The sequence below is a fragment of the Halyomorpha halys genome, unplaced genomic scaffold (assembly GCF_000696795.3).
Source record: "Halyomorpha halys isolate HHAL.00 unplaced genomic scaffold, Hhal_1.1 Scaffold240.1, whole genome shotgun sequence".
NCBI lineage: Eukaryota > Metazoa > Arthropoda > Insecta > Hemiptera > Pentatomidae > Halyomorpha > Halyomorpha halys.
In genome coordinates, this window is record NW_027115703.1 from 358,079 (window position 1) to 376,087 (window position 18,009).

General features: G+C 29.1%; 1 protein-coding gene across 4 annotated transcripts in view; it reads right to left on the bottom strand.

Moving 5' to 3' along the window:
- Positions 1-3,962: 3,962 nt before the first annotated feature.
- LOC106680060 (NEDD8-conjugating enzyme UBE2F) overlaps positions 3,963-18,009 on the bottom strand; it is a 22,878-nt gene continuing 8,831 nt past the window's right edge. For all 4 annotated transcript variants that reach the window (XM_014419521.2, XM_014419520.2, XM_014419519.2 and 1 more), the window contains 4 exons: positions 13,662-13,783; positions 9,540-9,701; positions 8,551-8,712; positions 3,963-6,546 (listed from right to left, as the gene is read on the bottom strand). In XM_014419521.2, the coding sequence (XP_014275007.1) occupies positions 6,427-6,546; positions 8,551-8,712; positions 9,540-9,701; positions 13,662-13,772 (555 nt within the window). In that variant the 5' untranslated portion in view covers positions 13,773-13,783 and the 3' untranslated portion in view covers positions 3,963-6,426. The remainder of the gene's footprint in view (positions 6,547-8,550; positions 8,713-9,539; positions 9,702-13,661; positions 13,784-18,009) is intronic.

Sequence of the window (18,009 nt, forward strand, 5' to 3'; positions counted from 1 at the left end):
GTTCCTTCCGATATTTACGTTGTTATTAATATCGATATCAACGATTAGAAAAAATATTTCAATATTTTTTCAACGAATATCGATAAAGTAATAAAGTAGTATCGTAATATTGTTGCTTATATTCCATATCGATATTAAAACAATACAAAATATCGAAAAAAATATGTAATTATTAATATAAAATATCGATATTTCTATTTTAATATTTCTATTTGATATTTTAGTCATTATAAACAAAATATTGATATTTCAATAAAGTAATGTCGGAATATTGTTGCTAATATACCATATCGATATTACAATAGTGTAAAATATCGAAATAAGTATATAATATAAAAATAAAATACCGATATTCCTATTTTAATATTTCTATATGTTATTTTAATCATTTTAAAATATATATCGATATTTCAAATAAAATAATATCGTATTATTGTTCTTATATGCCATATCGATATTACAACAATGTAAAATATCGAAATAAAAAAGTAATTATCAAAATAAAATATCGATATTCCTATTTTAAAATCTCTATATAATTTTCAAGTCATTTTAAACAATATATCGATATTTCGATAAAATAATATCGGAATATTGTTCTTATAAACCACATCGATATTACAATAATACAAAATATCGAAATAAATACGTATTTATCAAAATAAAATATCGATATTCCTCTTTTTAAAATCTCTATATAATATTTTAGTCATTATAACAATATTTCAAAATTTCGATAAAATAATATCGGAATATTGTTGTTTATATTTCATATCGATATTACAACAATGTAAAATATCGAAAAAAAAATGTAATTATCAAAATAAAATATCTATATTCCTATTTTGAAATCTCTATATAATATTTTAGTCATTTTAAACAAAATATCAATTTTTCCATAAAACTATATCCGAATAATATCGGAATATTGTTGTTTATATTCCATATTGATATTACAACAATATAAAATATCGAAAAAAATATGTAATTATCAAAATAATATATCGATATTCTATTTTTAAATTTTCTTCAATAAAACAATTATATTTTAGTTTATATTTGTTATGGTTGTCGTGGTGTTACTTTGTTTCATAGTATTTAAGAGTTTCTTATGTATTTTGATTAGGTATGATATAAAATATGTCTTCCTATGAAATTATCATTTTATAATTATCATTACTTTAATTCGTTAAATTTTCGATATCGATATTTCGATATTTTAAAATATCGATATTTTAGTTCCGATATAATATCGATATTGCTATTCGATATCGATATCGATATCAATATCAATATTTTTCTTTCGATATCCCATCCCTAGTTTGAGGTGGTTCCATTTATTTTTGTGAACAGGGTTTCTAGTGCACATCCACTGTCTCCTTGCATTATTTGTATCTTTAATTTTTAGTAGGATTGATTTTTGGCAGATGCCAGAGATTGTTTTCCCTCTTAACAGGAAAGGTCGTACAGTTGCTTTATGTAAACTGTTTGAAATAGATTCACCCAGCCTCGCTATATTTTCATCGATTTATTTTTTAGCGGTAAAAAATGTTTTTCAGTTCAGAAAGGGATTTTCTCTTCGTTTCTTTGTTTATCTCAGTTGAGGAATTAATTAATACAGGAATACGGTCCGAATTTAAAGCTGTGATCACTTGAGATGAGAGAGGAAATCTGAAAATTGTTGTTGATACAATATCCTGAATGTCAAATTTACAGACTAGTCTTTAAAAAGTAAGTTTATTTGGTGCCTGTATTTTAATATTGTGCCTTGAACAAATGTCAAGCAAAGTATTTCCGCTAGAATTTGATTGACGGTATCCGCAGTAAATATTCTTACTGTTTATGTCACCTAAAGCTAATATATTGTTCGCAAGTGGTAACAGTTTTAAAATTTCATCTTGAAGTAGTTTTTTATTCGGAGCTTTATTAACTGCGTGAAAACGGTAAAAGGAGAAAAGTATAAATGACGAGACAACCTCTATGTTAAATGTGTTGGAAATATCATTTCTATACATTTCGGGTATTCCGGATTTTACCAGGGATTTAATAGTGCGGATCGCTCATCAAATGGTGCTGAATGTTGGCGCTTCATTTTATAAAGAGACCTGTGTCCGCCTCCCAAGTACCTTGTCTATCAAGACGGGTTACAGTCATAGTCAATAAACATAAATAGCAGACAGTGTGACAAATTATGGGATCAAATGTGGCGCTACAACTCTTGTAGATTCAAGGCCTCCCGCAACTTCGTCCGCCAGTCCTCTCTGATGGTTGCCGCTGCTCTCCCATTGCGGATTCCCAAGATAGACCTAGCATCTACTGCCACTCCACCGATCCATCGAAGTCGGAGTCATCCTACTCTCCTTGTCCCATATATCCTTTCATCCAGGATCATCCTAGGAATCTGATCCTGGGTCATTCTTAATACATGGCCTGCCCACCGAAGCCGTCCCCACTTTGATCACCCTTACAATATCCGGGTTCCTGTAGAGGCCTGCCAGTTCAGCATTTGTTCTCATCCCCCAGATCCCATCAGCACAAACCAGGAAATTATGGGATCCCACCATTAAAAGGCGTTGTAATTAGTTTTATTCAGTATTATTCGTGTATGAGTTGTTATTCAGCAGTAAATACTGATGCGGAGAAGACGTGTTTATCAGTAACCGATAATTTTCATATTGTATCTCTAACCCTTCTTAAATATGAGTGATCGTGTTGAAACAACAAAACAATCGTGGAACAATGAAAAAACAAGTTGATAAAAATATTAGAAGTTATAAATTAAATAAATAAGGTTAATCCCATTAAAGTAACCCAATTTAATAAAAATCAAAATCTCAACAAATTTTTCTTCATATATTATGCAAACTACTAGTTAAAAATATTTTTTTCAGTAAATACTAAATAAAATATCGTAGTCACCTTATATTCCAACAAATGCTACAATACGAATCAGGCAAAAAAAATTTCAAAAACCTTTAATGCCACTCCTTTAACTACAAGGTGTCGACCTAATATAAGTTTGGAATGAATATATAAGACAACCCCCATCATGTAGAAGTAACTAACAGGACCAAAATAATCAGAGAAAAGCCTCTGTTGCAAATACAGGGGTTCTTATTAGAAACTAGGGATTGCCACTTCATGTTCCTTAACACCACATCATCATAAACCCTCTAATATAGTATTAAATCATTTCATTCAATTATTTTAATTATTCAATAATTCTCAATTATTTCATCCAAATTAAACCCCCCCCCCATTATTTTAACTAAACCAAACATATCATAGCTCATTAAACACTTTATTTCCTACATACTTATAATCTTGAGTATCGCTGATATTAAAGCCTAAGTGTACTTCTAAATAAATTAAAAAGAAATTAAGAAGAAATACAGTTCTTCTAGATAAATATTTCAAATTTATGAGAAATTATTTACTTATTTATACAATATGATTTATTGTACAAACTGAATCAAAAACTGCATTTTTAAGAAAATAGATGTTGAATTTTAAAAAGATATTATTTTGTAAGAGTTAAAATATTGACAGAAAAAAAAGTAGTTTAAACATAAAGAAAGATTACAAGTAAACAGGGATGGAAGCAATGAAATAATTTAATGTTATGTAAAGGTGAATTATTATTAATAATTCCAAGATAGGGGTGGGATTCATGAAATTTTCTAAAGAATGGTTCCTCATATAAAAACAGATGTATATATTATAAATAACTTAAAAAAATATTTTACAATAATTAATTGAAGCCCTGCTAAGTGGGACAAAAAGTCGGGAAATAAATAATTGTTGACTATTATTAACTGTCTTTTTGACTACCTCCCACCATCTCCTTCATATTTTGAAAAATATGGTCAATAATTTATATATATATCATAATAATTAATGATGAGAGACTATGGTAGAGAACATATTAAAAAATAAAAGGCTATAACATCAATAAAACTATACAGAAAATAAATTTATATTTTATTAATTATGTTCCTTGAAATATTGTATTCTCGTTTATAACTAAATCTTATTTATCTATGAAGCAAACCTTACAAGGAACAAACTATTGTTTACCAGCATAATCTGAGTTATCATCATTAATATATTTAAAGAGATATCAATCACTTATGATACCTAATAGTACATAATTTAATACTCTAAAAATATGTTTTAATTATCACATATAAAAAATTTACAATAATTATGTTTCCTATATTATATTTTATTCAATATTGGTTCTTATTATTGAAAACAATTGATCATTGGAAATGGATTACAGATGAGGTTTGTACGGACTTTGTTAATAGAAATTATGAAATATTTTCTATTAAAAAAATTAATAATATAAGAAAAGGTACTTATTTTAAATTGTTATTTGAAAATTAACTGATTTGCTATTACTTCATGTGTATTAGTCAACTTATTAGATAGGAATGGCAGTAGAAACTCCCTTAAAAACTTACCCACCTGTAAAAGCTAAAGTAATTAGACAAATATTGTGTGTACCTAAATTTATTATTTTCTATTTTAAAAATTGAAATTACTATAAACTATAAATACAGATATAATCAGATGTTTAAAGACAAAATATATTAATATTATTTAATGAATGATTTTTTTTTTCAGACAAATATCCTGATATTCTGTAGATACAATCTGTATCATTATATTACAGATTTACAATAATAAAAATCATAGGCTTAAGGATATAGTAGAAACTCCATCGGTGATTAACCTTTAACATGAGAATTATTGTCTGGCTGTATTTCCACATATACTGGGATGATAATGAATATTTTATTTAATTTCAAACAGCATTTGATTTAGAAAACAATCCAAAAAGTGCCAAGGTATTATTAATAATCTCAGTTTAGGAAAAAAAAAAAAATCAGTTCTTAAATTACAAAACTAATTAAATTTATGATAAAATAAATTTATTTGTAATTTTTGACAATTGGTGATACAAAGTCTGAGGTTAATTTGTAGTTATCCATTGAATAATATATATTAGGATTCAGCTTCTTTGAACAGCAATACATTCTCATAAAAGTTTAAGATAACAGTTATTGAAAATAAATGGGCACTTAATACACATAACATACAAACACAACAAAAATAACATGCATAATTTAAAATTTAAGTAATTAAAATTTGATAAAAGTAATATTACATTATGATTTAAGGAAATTAGATACTCAGCTAGAATAATAATAATAATAATAATAATAGGTTATTTAAAATAGAATCATGTAAATGACAATACATATATGTGGATACAACAGAATAAAAATGATGATACATTAAAAAATGACAATCTTTTGCACACAACAAAATAAAAATTTACAATTTTTATTATTAGAAAATCAAAATCTAGAAAAAATGCTTATTGAAAGTCTGCCTAATTTTGAAACATAAAAACATCGAAAGCCAAACTGAATCCTGCACTTGAAATATTATTAACCAGATACTAGTTTTCTATTACCCCGTTGACAACCATTATTCAATACTGATCAAAATTAAAAAATTGGTTTTCTTCAAAAAAACAAAAAATTACTTATAATTTTCAGTGAAAATCCCCACACCTTATGGATACCACTTGAATGTTTATTGGTAAAATATGAAAACGTTTAAAAAAGTGTAACCCATTTAACACCAGGGCCCTGTTTCATAATAAAGTACAAACTAATACTATTAGTCTTGTCGATTTAACTTAATACAATTACACTGACTTGTACAAAAGTAACTTGTACTTTTTAACTCCTGTAAAATCATTAATAGTCCTCTCTATTATGAAAAAATTTAAGTATTAGTGCAATTACCACGTTGTTTCTTTCTATACTTGTACTATGAACTAATACTATTAGCTTTCATAATGAAACGGGCCCCAGATGGGGTATTCATCCACAATTTCATAACTTTTGTTTTTATTTTCATTATGTAATTTTAAAAATATTCCTTACCAAAATGGATTTCATTTTATACATGATAGAATGTCTCAGAGAAAAACATAATACCTAAATAAAAGAATAAAACTGATTTAAAAAAATAGCCAATGAAACAAAATACCACACAAATATCCCTCGAGGCTAACGCTATATCTTATATTTTAATGTTATGGAACTGATGTTCAAAAAGGTAAAATGAGTTTTAGAGTGAAAACCTAAATATTAAAAATTTCTAGAAGTGAATTAGTTAATATATTTTCAGAAAAAAATCTCCAACAAAGCCTGGTTTTTAATTGTGAAAAAGATTACAAAATTATTGCAAGTAACAGATATTACAATGACTGGTGCATAAGAACAAATAATTATTCCATGGCAAGATTTTTCATAAAACATACATACTTACAAAAAAGGGCTGAATATACAATATACAATTTTTCTACAAAACATATGAATATGTAAGTATAAACACACGCTCACATTAACAACTTCTAGAATATTGTATTACATAATCACGGACTTTGTTTTTAAAGGCTTCTTTGTCTCGAATATATAATTCGGCAGCAGAAATATTCAATGGGTCCTCAAAATTTAGCAAATCCTGCAATTAAAATGCATTAAACATTGTTTTATTATTACTGAATCTTAAAACTATCAAATCATATAATTAAAACTCAATTATTAATAATCACTCAAAATACTTAAGATAGGTCCTAATACTGTATAATGGCGGATGCGATATAAAATAGCTGTAAAATGTTAATCATGGTATGCATTAAAGTAAAATAATACATTTTAAAATAGGAATATTGATATTTAATTTTGATATTACGTATTTATTTCGATATTTTACATTGTTGTAATATCAATGTGCAATATAAACAACAATATTCCGATATAATTTTATTGAAATATCGATATTTAGTTTAAAAAGATTAGAAAATTGCATAGAATAATTAAAAATGTAATAACGATATTTTATTTTGATAAATACATATTTATTTAGCTTTGCCAATTATTACCATTTAAAACCTGAAGCATCCTAGTTACCCTGCTTGATATTTCCCCACTTTTAGTAATGTTGTAAGGTATATGGAGGTACCTCTAAGGATCTCAAGGTAAAACTGAAATATTTAATTGATTTCTTTGCACAATTCATCTTCGAAGTACCCAGAGATGCCTGTATCTTCTGATTTTAAAAAAAGTTGAAATAGCTTTAGCCTTCCAACAGTTGTAAGTATTTCCTGACATCCTTCCTAAACCATGCTATCCAATCCAACAATTCCTCATCCATTTCCAATCCTTTGTTTATTCCCGGATTACTCATTCTCAGTCTTCAGATTTATACATGACAGATCTTTCCGTATCAGATCCTCTCTCTGATAGAATTCCATTCTTATTTCATCTGTCCTTCCACATTCCACCTATTCTATCACTTCCTATCCACTTAGTTCCAAAAGTACTGCAATTGATGTTCTGGTTACCAATTAGAATTAGTAAATAGACAAATTATTATATTCTTTAATGTGCTTTGTATTTTTTATGTGATTTAATATAAACATTAATTTTACATTGTGAAGCCTATTTAGACAATAAACCTCTTACTAATATAAATCAATGTATTTAATATTTATTTAACATTTGTAAATATGTATACAAATATTATTTACACTTTCAGTTAATTATCATGACTTCGTTTGTTTTTCTTTAAATTTATTATTCTGTAAAGTAGTCTAATGATTTATTATTATTTTAAAATTTTCATTTGTTGATTTTTTTCTATTTTCCTTTTATTCTAAGGGACTGAAGATAATTTTCTAACAATGTCTAAGTGAAAACAGAGAGTAAACCAAGTTTACTACACTTCCCACATGCCAAAAATAAGTGGAAAATTACATTTAGCAACATAGTGGAAGAGGGATAAATATTCTTAGGCTGCCCCTATAAGTGAAATGCTTTACATTCTTTTTAATAGATGTCTAATGATTAATACAGTGAAACCTCATCACAACAGACTGCCATGGATTTAACAGATCTTTTAGTGCCAAGAAGTGTCTGCTGAAAAGGGACATTTGCTTATTAAAAATTGAATATGTGCATGCATGTTTTTTAATATGGAGGAATGAAATTTATTTATAATTTTATGTTCTATTTATATATGTAATGTTTTTAAAATTCAATAAATAAACATATTTAAAAAATCGAAAATAAACTTGATAAACAGGTTACACTAAGTTTGAAAGTGCTTTATGATGGCTCCAGAAATGTGAGTTATTTTAGATCATACCTGCTGAAATCGGTTAAGTATGGTTTTGTCAATAATTGCACCTACAGTTACTCCATAAAATATGCATCTTTTCCTCCATGACATTCTCTCCGTAGGGCTACAATAAGTCTACCCTGTTTGTGGAGAAATGTTTGCTAGATGAGGTTTCACTGTATTACATCTAATTTAACAAAGGATAGTGGGAAATAATTCTTATTAAGTTAAAATTCCTGTACAAACAACATAACTAAAGCTGAATGTATCAAATTTAATTAAATGGAACTAAATACTTTTTAAAGGTAAAAAGAAATAAATCATAAATAATAAATAAGTACTAACAGTAAAAAGTGAGTTTAAGCCCCAAACAACGTCTTTTAATCGTCTTGTTGGAGCCCATCCAAGACCATCAATAGAATTTTGTCGAAGCAAACTTAAACAAATATCACCATCTTCACTTATATTTGGATGCCAAAGTTTTGTCTGACATTTAACAGTCGGAGGCTGTAAATAAATAATTAAAAAAATATTATACTTAAAACAGTGATAGTAAGAATAAAAACAATATTTTTATTTACATTATGATAACTGTAATAGTTAAGTATATATTGTGTACTAAGGTTCTCCAAATCGTCTCTTATTATATTGATATAAAAAAAATCTGATATTATTAAACAATTCTATTGCAATTTCTTATATAAATGTGAGGTTAGATATAGAATTTAATATTTATTCAGTCCTTGTTTAGTCATTCCTAAATCATCATCATTCAGTCCACATTCAGTCATTTATTTTTTTGTCATAAAATCATGAGTTTCGATACAGAAAAGTTTTATTTTTAACATAAAAAAACAAGAAGTTGTACAATTAATAGTTGAAAATATTAAACCACACACTAATATAATAGATAAAAAAAAATACAAAGAAGGTATCAGCTTGTGTTGAGAAAATAACTATTGCACTTATAAAGGAAATGTTCAGATGATAAAATGAAAACAGAGGTGGGGGGGAGGGACTTAAGTATAATAGTGAAGTAAATTAATGACATATAAGTGAATTATACCCCCATCAGCCTTTACTTCAACTGGTAATGTTCATCAAACCAAATACATACCCATTAACAAAATGATATAAATTAATTCCTCAAAATATTAAATTCTATATCTAACCTCAAATTTACATACAAAACAGAAAATAGTTAAATTTTTGGACATTCAAATAATAGGAGATAATTTGGAAAACTTTAGTACACAATGGACTAGAAAAGAATCTTACACCCAACATACATTTAACTATTATATAAATCATGATATAATTATATATAAACTTACAGCAATGTTGTAATCTTCTGTTATGTATACATGGAACCAAAATTTTCCTCCTTGCCAGAATCCTTCATCAGGTGTAACACTGAGATAAAATTCATGTAGTTTGTGAGGATCTTTGAATTTAATTGAACATGTTGAAGGCAGCATAGTTTCCATCTCTTGAATCTAAAAATAAATACGTAAAATGTGCATTAATTTTTAAGTGTTCAGCTGTCTTATTAATTTTAGGATAAACAAATTATTAATTATGACTATTTGAATTTTTTTTTCATCAAACTCATTGCTGTGAAATAAAGGATTTGAAGCACAAAACAGAAGATTGAGGATAAGATCAAATAGATAAAGAAAGAAATCTTCACCGGCAGAATTAACCCTGCAGAACACACGCCCTGTGAAGTCCCCCTAGTAGCGCCTGCTATTACCTCATGCCAGTAATATGCTAGTGTTGGCAGAATGGGGATACCCATCAATGCCCCCCATCAGCCTTTACTTCAACTGGTAATGTTCATCAAACCAAAATTATCAACCAAATTGTTGGCACGTTCCAAAGTGATTTTTTGATTGTGGATTCCATAGGGTTAAAAAATAAGTTTCAGGTAAAGAAAAGAAATTTTCAAAATTAAAAAAAAAAAAAAACGCTTCATACCTTTCATTAAAAAAAATTTTAATTTTTAACCACCCAATCTGATCTTCCTAAATGAGTTTCAAGATTTCAACCAGCCAATAGAGAGCTACCTACAACAAATATTTCCATGGTATCCTACAACTACTATTTCTAGATGACTGACTACTTGTTCTGTGGAGCAACAACCCAGTGTTGGGTCCTGATCTCCACTAGTTGGTTTTGTGCTACCATTATCAAATTTCTGACTCCAAGGATTTTCAGAGAGTTATTATTAAGTATACCTTCAGCTCACCTCAACATTGGCATTAAACTTCACCTTGTTCTTGAAAAGAATTCGGTCAAAATTCGCTTCATCATCTGAATATTGGTCATTAGAGCAATGTAACCAGCCACAAAAAAATAAATTCATTGTTATATTAAATGACAAATATTCAGAACAATGTAAAAATTAAGAACTGCATTTAACCTAACCAGGTATGCAATATGAAACCAGAATCACTGAATAGAATATTGAAGTTTATTGCATTAAAGTGAAAAACATTTTATTTGGTGAATTGCCCATTGCTAGCAATACATTCCCCCCATTTCTCTGATGATTGGTGGATGCCACACCAAAAAAACTTCCTCTTTTGAGGTAAACCAGTCATCAATCCATTTTTGTAAGACGTTAATAAGAGCTGCTCAGCAAGTGTGAGTCCCATCAGTGCAAATAAGTAATAATTGGATAGAACTATGTCTGGTACATAAGCTGCATGCAGAAGTATTTCCCAATGAAAAGTCTGAATTGTTTCCTTAAACAGTTTTTCAATGAGTGATGAATTATCACAAAGCAAAATCACTTTTTGTTACCTTTTTTTATATTCTGGTCAAATCTCAAAGCTCAGTTCAAATCGAAAATTAGTTGTTGGTAGTGTTCAGTATTAATGTTGATTTTAACAGATCATAATAGATCGGAAACTTCTGATTCCACCAAACATCGTGCATCATCTTCCATCCATAGCAATTTGATCTTGCAGTCGATGTCAGTTGTTCGATTGGAGTAACCCATGAGCTTTTGCACTTATAATTCTCAAAATATATCCACTGGTGATACCAGTCATCTTTTAACTTTTTTTGATGATCTTACACATTTTTCATTTAATCTCAATACATCAGTATTGAGCAGCTCCTTCTCAGACAACAGTTTTTCAGTAGGTTCTTATCAACCATCAATATATAGCTAAATACACATAAAGGTAGAAAAGAAATTAGGTCCAATTGAATGAAAATAATTGAAACAGGCAAAATTATAATGAAATTACATAGGAAAGAATAGTTCACACTTTTCTCAACACAAAAAGATTACATACATCTCAATGCGACATAATTGATAAATTAAATTTATAAATGATGTGTTTATTGTTGACCACAGAATTTTTACATGACTCCACATAAATTTTTACATATTTTTGTGGTATTAAGAAATCCCCTTAAAGATGTGAACATATTTCGAATATAAATTTAATGAATTTAATATTAATTACATAATATAAAATATTTAAATGGATAAACCTTGAAGAAATGTTAGAATTCCATGTTCATTATATTGATTTTCAGTGGTTTAATTTACATTTTGTATAAAAAAGTTTGAAGAATATTTTTATTTAATTTTCCTTACTAAACAAAAGATATTATAAACAGAAAGTGTGTGTTCATTTAAAAATTTTTTGACGTTAATGACTTCCATTTTTGAATGAATTATTTATTAATTATTCATTCAAAAATGGAAGTCATTAACCTCAAAAAAATTTTAAATGAATTGACTCACCAGACTTCCTAGAGAGATAATCCAGAGAAGTGTGAAGTTCTGAATTTATGAAGCTAGTTTATGACACATTTATAAAAGTTTTATTTATAATTCGCATTCAAATATTTTGTAATAAGAAAATATATATGATTATAGCAAAAAATGTAAAGGAGTATAAAGGAGACATAGTTTGTCTAAATTTTGTTAACTATGGAAAGTTTCAGACTTATATTTATGGCTATGTAAGAGAGAGAATATGATGTAGGTTTAATTTACCATAGTTGGTAATAATTATAAGCATATCTCTGTTGAGGAGTAAGTATAAGCCAAGTTCTTAGTCTTGTGCCCTAAGTTACAAGTAATCAGTACAAGTACCTAGTGAGTGAGTTTTTATCTACAGAAAACTAAGATCAAACGGGAATGATATTAAAGTTATGGACACACTTACTAAGAGATGATTTTTTAAAAAATCAGCCTAATAAAAAGCCATTATCAAATAACTGTAAACTTTGGATCTACTTTCGTGACAGAATGCATTCTTATATTAGTTTTTAGAACTTGTTGCAAGTGGATCAATATTGTAAAGAGAGGTCAGTTTAATGTAAAAGATAATAAGATATTAGCCTCAATCTTAATTGAAAGAACAATAATTACTTTTTTTAGAGATTTTAAAAAAAATTTAATAATAATTTTTAAATACTGGGATGAATAAAAAAAGGTAACTGTTCAAAAAAAAGATTTTTATTTCTTAATTTTTTTGATCATAACTCTTCCATTGACTAATGTGAAGCCATCTGGCTCAAACTCTTTCCTGCAAGCCAGTTCAAGGGTGTCATTCACAGCACATGTCAAAACCATAAGAGCCAGCTTTTCGGTAGAAACTCTTTAATTTGCTCTACATTACCACTGACTATAGTACTAATTCTATTTTATTTCTAACTGAATGAAAATTTTCTAAACTTATCCCCTGCCGAGGTTTTCACTTAAACCAAAACAAATAAAAAAACAGTTGCAAGAAATAATCAACTCATTTAAATTTAGTCCATTTACAAAGAATATGCTAATACTAATGTAGCCAAAAACAAGACCCACAAACTAAATACGTGAAACACGCGAGCAAACATAAAAACAGAAGACATTAGAAAAGAGGTTATTTCTGAGAAAAAAAAGGCATTAGAGGAACAAGTTTCGGCTAGGGCAGACCTTGAATACCAACAACAAAACAAGAAAATAAACAATGGAAGAAAGCCTTTCAAACTCAGATTAAATGAATATAAAGAAAATATAGGTTTTTATTGAACAATGAAAGTAGCTAGTGCCAATACTTCCAAAACCTAGTGAAATTTTTTTCCTTAAATCCCTCCTAGTCTAGCTTCAATTGAAGACCTATAGACCCCTGATAAGTTGAATTCAATTTGACACATATGATTAATGTGGGATAGATATCAGGGTAGGACGAATGAAGATTCCATTCCAGGTGATTTTTCTTGAAGATTTCATGAGCCAAGACTTATTAAGACCTAAGATGCAGTGGCAGAAGGAATTACCCACACAGCTCAGACATAGTTTTAAATAAGGAATAGGAAAGATAGAACCAGGACGCATAGAATAGGCTAAAAGAGTTGTTAAATCCATATAATGAAACAACTAAACATCAGGATAACCCTTGGTAATGACAAAATTAAGGAATTAATACTTAAAATAATTATTATACCTCTTTGACAAGAAGTTTATCTCTAATGGAGACTCTTCTGGTGCAATTTTTGTTATGATAATTTGGATCTTCTGCATTTTTTCGCAGCTTCCTTTGAAGTGTAATCATCATTCTTTATATTCCTATTGAATAGAAAAAAATAATTAATTATTCATATAGATGATGAGAAGATAGTTGACCATGAATAATATATATGAAGAGAAGATGGTAAGGGGTGCGGTCAGAAAATAACACAAATAAGTTGAAAGAACTTATTAATTAGTGCCAACGTTTTGGCCAGAATTTCTAACGTTTATTAGGGCTATGTAGGAGATTGGAAATCGAAAAGATTTAGAAATTAAAATAGAAGACTAGAGATTCTTGCCAAAATGTTGGCACTATTAAAAAGTTCTTTCAACTTATTTTCTGACTGCACCCCCAACCATCTTCTCTTCATATAACTATTCAAATACATTTAAAAATATTTAAAATACAATAATTTCAAATTATATAATTATATATATATACGTGAATGTATATTTGTGTAAGATCAGACAGAAAAAAAAATTGAAATTTATAGAATGATAAATTTAAAAGATTATAGTGCATCCTCATCCTAATCCTCCATTGAGGACCTAACAGCCCCAGAGTGGAAATGTCAAGATTCATTCTTCGGGGCCACAGAGGAATAAATTTTGACCGACCCAGGTGGGAATCGAACTTACAACCTTCAGAACCAAGCACTGTGGGACCTACCAAGGACTCAGCTATCAGGTTATATATCATATATAATGATACTATAAATATTTAAAACAATAGTAACATATTAATACTATATGTAACAGAAATTAACTACTGTTCTGGTATCTACTAGTGGTTCAGTCTAAGAGGGGTTTTTTATTTCAGTGATTTTATAGTTTTTTTATTTTAAAAACTATCCATTAAAAGAAATGAATCCACTTCTACTATTTAATTAATGATTGCTTGATTTCTTTGATTCTGTACACATTTATCCCCAACAGAAACAGAAACATTTTTACATTTTAATTTTTTTTCTTTAACAAATATATGTATATATGTATATATCTTTTAGTAAAATTGTAACAGATCTTTTACATATAGGATTATCTTGAGCCTTTCAAAGAAAGGTAAATAAGAGATTTTATTTAGCATGTAAGAAATAAAAATAGGCATATATTGTTTAAGAAAAGTGAATTTTGTCATATTAAAGACTTGCGAAAAGCTTCTTAAACACTGTGAAAGAAAACAAAATAATTTTCATACAGAGGTTACCTTTAAATCCTCCATTTATGTTTAATACTGATTAGTTGTTGAATGTTTAGGAAAAAAAATTTTTTATAGAGAAAATACCACCACAATCTAGCAAACTACAAGGGCAATGGTTCTGAGTGCTCTAAGATCCACACACTAAATAGTAAAAAAAATTCGGGTGCTGTGTATGTATCACAAAACCTTCACTTATCATCCTACTTCCAAGTAAAATTAGTCCTTAAGTTTCTACCAAAATTCATAATGGCAATTCCCTTACTAAATTACTAAGCATCTACATTGGTAAAGTTTGGGGAGCTAAGCGAGAAACAGTCTATCAGGCAGTCTAGATAGGTTAGAATACAACACAGCAGCCAGTTAAAGTCGCCCCAGTTAACTGCACTGAATTTAACTCAAATGATTTATTTTTTAGTGAGAGCTAAAACCATCCTAAATAAAGATATGCAGTAAAGATAAGTAAGGCAGTCCTAAGTGGTCAGTTCTATTGCAAAAACAAACAATCAAGAAAAAAATTAAAATGTTTGCTTATTTTTCATCCAATGCTCAATACCCTTCTACCTACTATACAGAAAAACATACTAGGAATTATATTAACCCTGAAGAGCATGGTGAAGTCTCCCTAGTTACCGATTATTACCTCCCTTCTGTAATGTACTAGTATAGGTACAGTGAGGACCCCTACCGATGCCTCCCTCAGCCTTCACTTCAATTGGCAATCTTTATGCAGCTTCCATTGAGTCTGATGTTAAAAAAAGACCTGGTGGGTCAGTTGCGCAGTCCAAATTAAGTCTAAATTTTTTGTTGTCATAGAGTAGTATGTGGTGTACTTATTCTTTCAGTGTGCTCTAAATGTCTTGGTATGTCTGTAATACAGTAAACAAGGCTCAAGACCTGTGAAGTCATAGCACATTCCTGATATTTATGTTCTTATTTCTAAAAAATGAATCCACAGCATAGATTCTATAATTTATCAAACCTTGATGACTTGGCTGAAGTTAGTCGAGCTCTATTAGATGAAGATGGTGATCCTGACTCAAGTGATTCACTAAGTAATGATGAATATGAAGTAAAGGAAGTACATAATGAGGAATGTGAAGGGGACTCAGAATCATACCAGGGTAACAACTCGGATAGTGGGGATTGTATGTTAAATGAACCAGAAGACGGAGAGTATTTTGTTGCAAATAGGAGGAATAAAAACAAAATTATTGACTCCTGGTGAAGGAAGAAAACCTCTTTGCATCTGAAAAAAGGGAAACAGAATACATTGAGTGCAGATGTGAGGATTGTTAAAGGTGCTGTGGATCCAGCAAGAACACCTTTAGGAGCATAAATGCAACTGGTAGATGTTTCAATTTTGGAGTTAATAGTTAAGTACATGAATTAATTCATAAAACAAGAACAGCTAGTAAAATTTTAGCAAAAAAGAGATGCCTGATTTACAGATATAATCGAGATCAAAGCTCTATTTGGTCAGTTGTATTTGACGGGACTGATCCATGCTAGCCATTACAACACTCTAGATAGTGTCGAGATATTTAGTTTGGTAATAAGTAGGAAGCGTTTCCTGTTTCTTCTGCATTGTATATGCTTTGATGACAAAATTACAAGACAGGAGTGCCAGAAAAAAGATCGTCTTGGCCATGTTCATGACCTTTTCCAAACGTTCATCTCAAATTGTTAGGAACTTTATTCTCCTGGAGCAAATGTTACTCTTGATGAAAAATTAGAAGGGTTCAGAGGCAGATGTTCCTTCTTCCAGTAGATATCGTTGAAACCTTGAACGTATGGTATAAAAATGCAGTAGTTGAGAGTAAAGTATATTATGCATATAATTTGTAAATGTTAGCAGGAAAACAACCAGAAGGTTCGCCATTTGCAATCAGCAACTCTCCTGTTGATGGCGTTAGAGGACTCCTTGCATTCTTGTATAATACCGTATGGAGCAATGGAATAGGCCGTAATGATCACAATTGATTTTCAGATGTCGTTGGGTGAATATCTGGTGGAAAAAAAATCAGTATCATAGGGACACTGAAAACAAATAAGGTACATAATCCATTGCTATTCAAGAATACTTCAAACCATGGAGTAAAATTAAACATATTTGGTTTTCACCAAAAAGCAATTTTGGTGTCATATGTTCCAAAATCAAAGAAAAATGTCAAACTCATTCATACGATGCATAAAGACAATGTTATTGACATTTCTATAGGGTCAGCTATATGGGCATATAGTAATATTTTATTCCATATTCATTATTGCTGGAATTAATGAACAGGTTCTTCTCGCCGGCAGCAATGTAAAAGCTGTAAGACGTTGGCTCTTTTTGAAGAAACTTAGTGAACAATAGGTGAAGGAACATCTAGATCTACGCTCAGTAAACTTGAAAGGTATTATCTTTAGCAACAAATAACAAACCTATTTTCAAGAATGAGAGATCAACTCTCAATAAACCATGGTTCTACTCAATGAATCTCTGCTAGCTACTGCAGATCCTGATGTCCACACCTGCTCTGAAATCAGTCAAAACTAGAAGATGGATTTGCAGCCAAGAAACAGGATGGTGAGAAACATATCAAATCCTGTAATTGCTGGGGAAAATGTAAACCTTGCAAGCTACTTACTCAAAATGAAAAGTCAACTTGATTTAGCTGTGATACCTATTTGTGCCTTGAACATTCGGTAGTCATTTGTGATAATTGTGCCAAAACTAACTAACAATCCTGATTTGTTAGTAATACGGTGTATATCGTTATGAGATGTTTGCTAATTGTAATAAATGTTTGATAAGTAATTAATTTGAGATAATAATAATAAGTTACATGAATGCTCTGAAGGGTTACTGTGGAATGGAAAAGAAATAATAGAAAAAAGTATATACATATTTATATATACATAAAGTCAACTAGATTTAGCTGTGATACCCATTTGTGCCTTGAACATTCGGTTGTCATTTGAGATAATTGTGCCAAAAATAACTAACAATACTGATTTGTTAGTAATAAAGTGTATATCGTTATGAGATGTTTGCTGATTGTAATAAATGTTTGATAAGTAATTAATTTGAGATAATAAT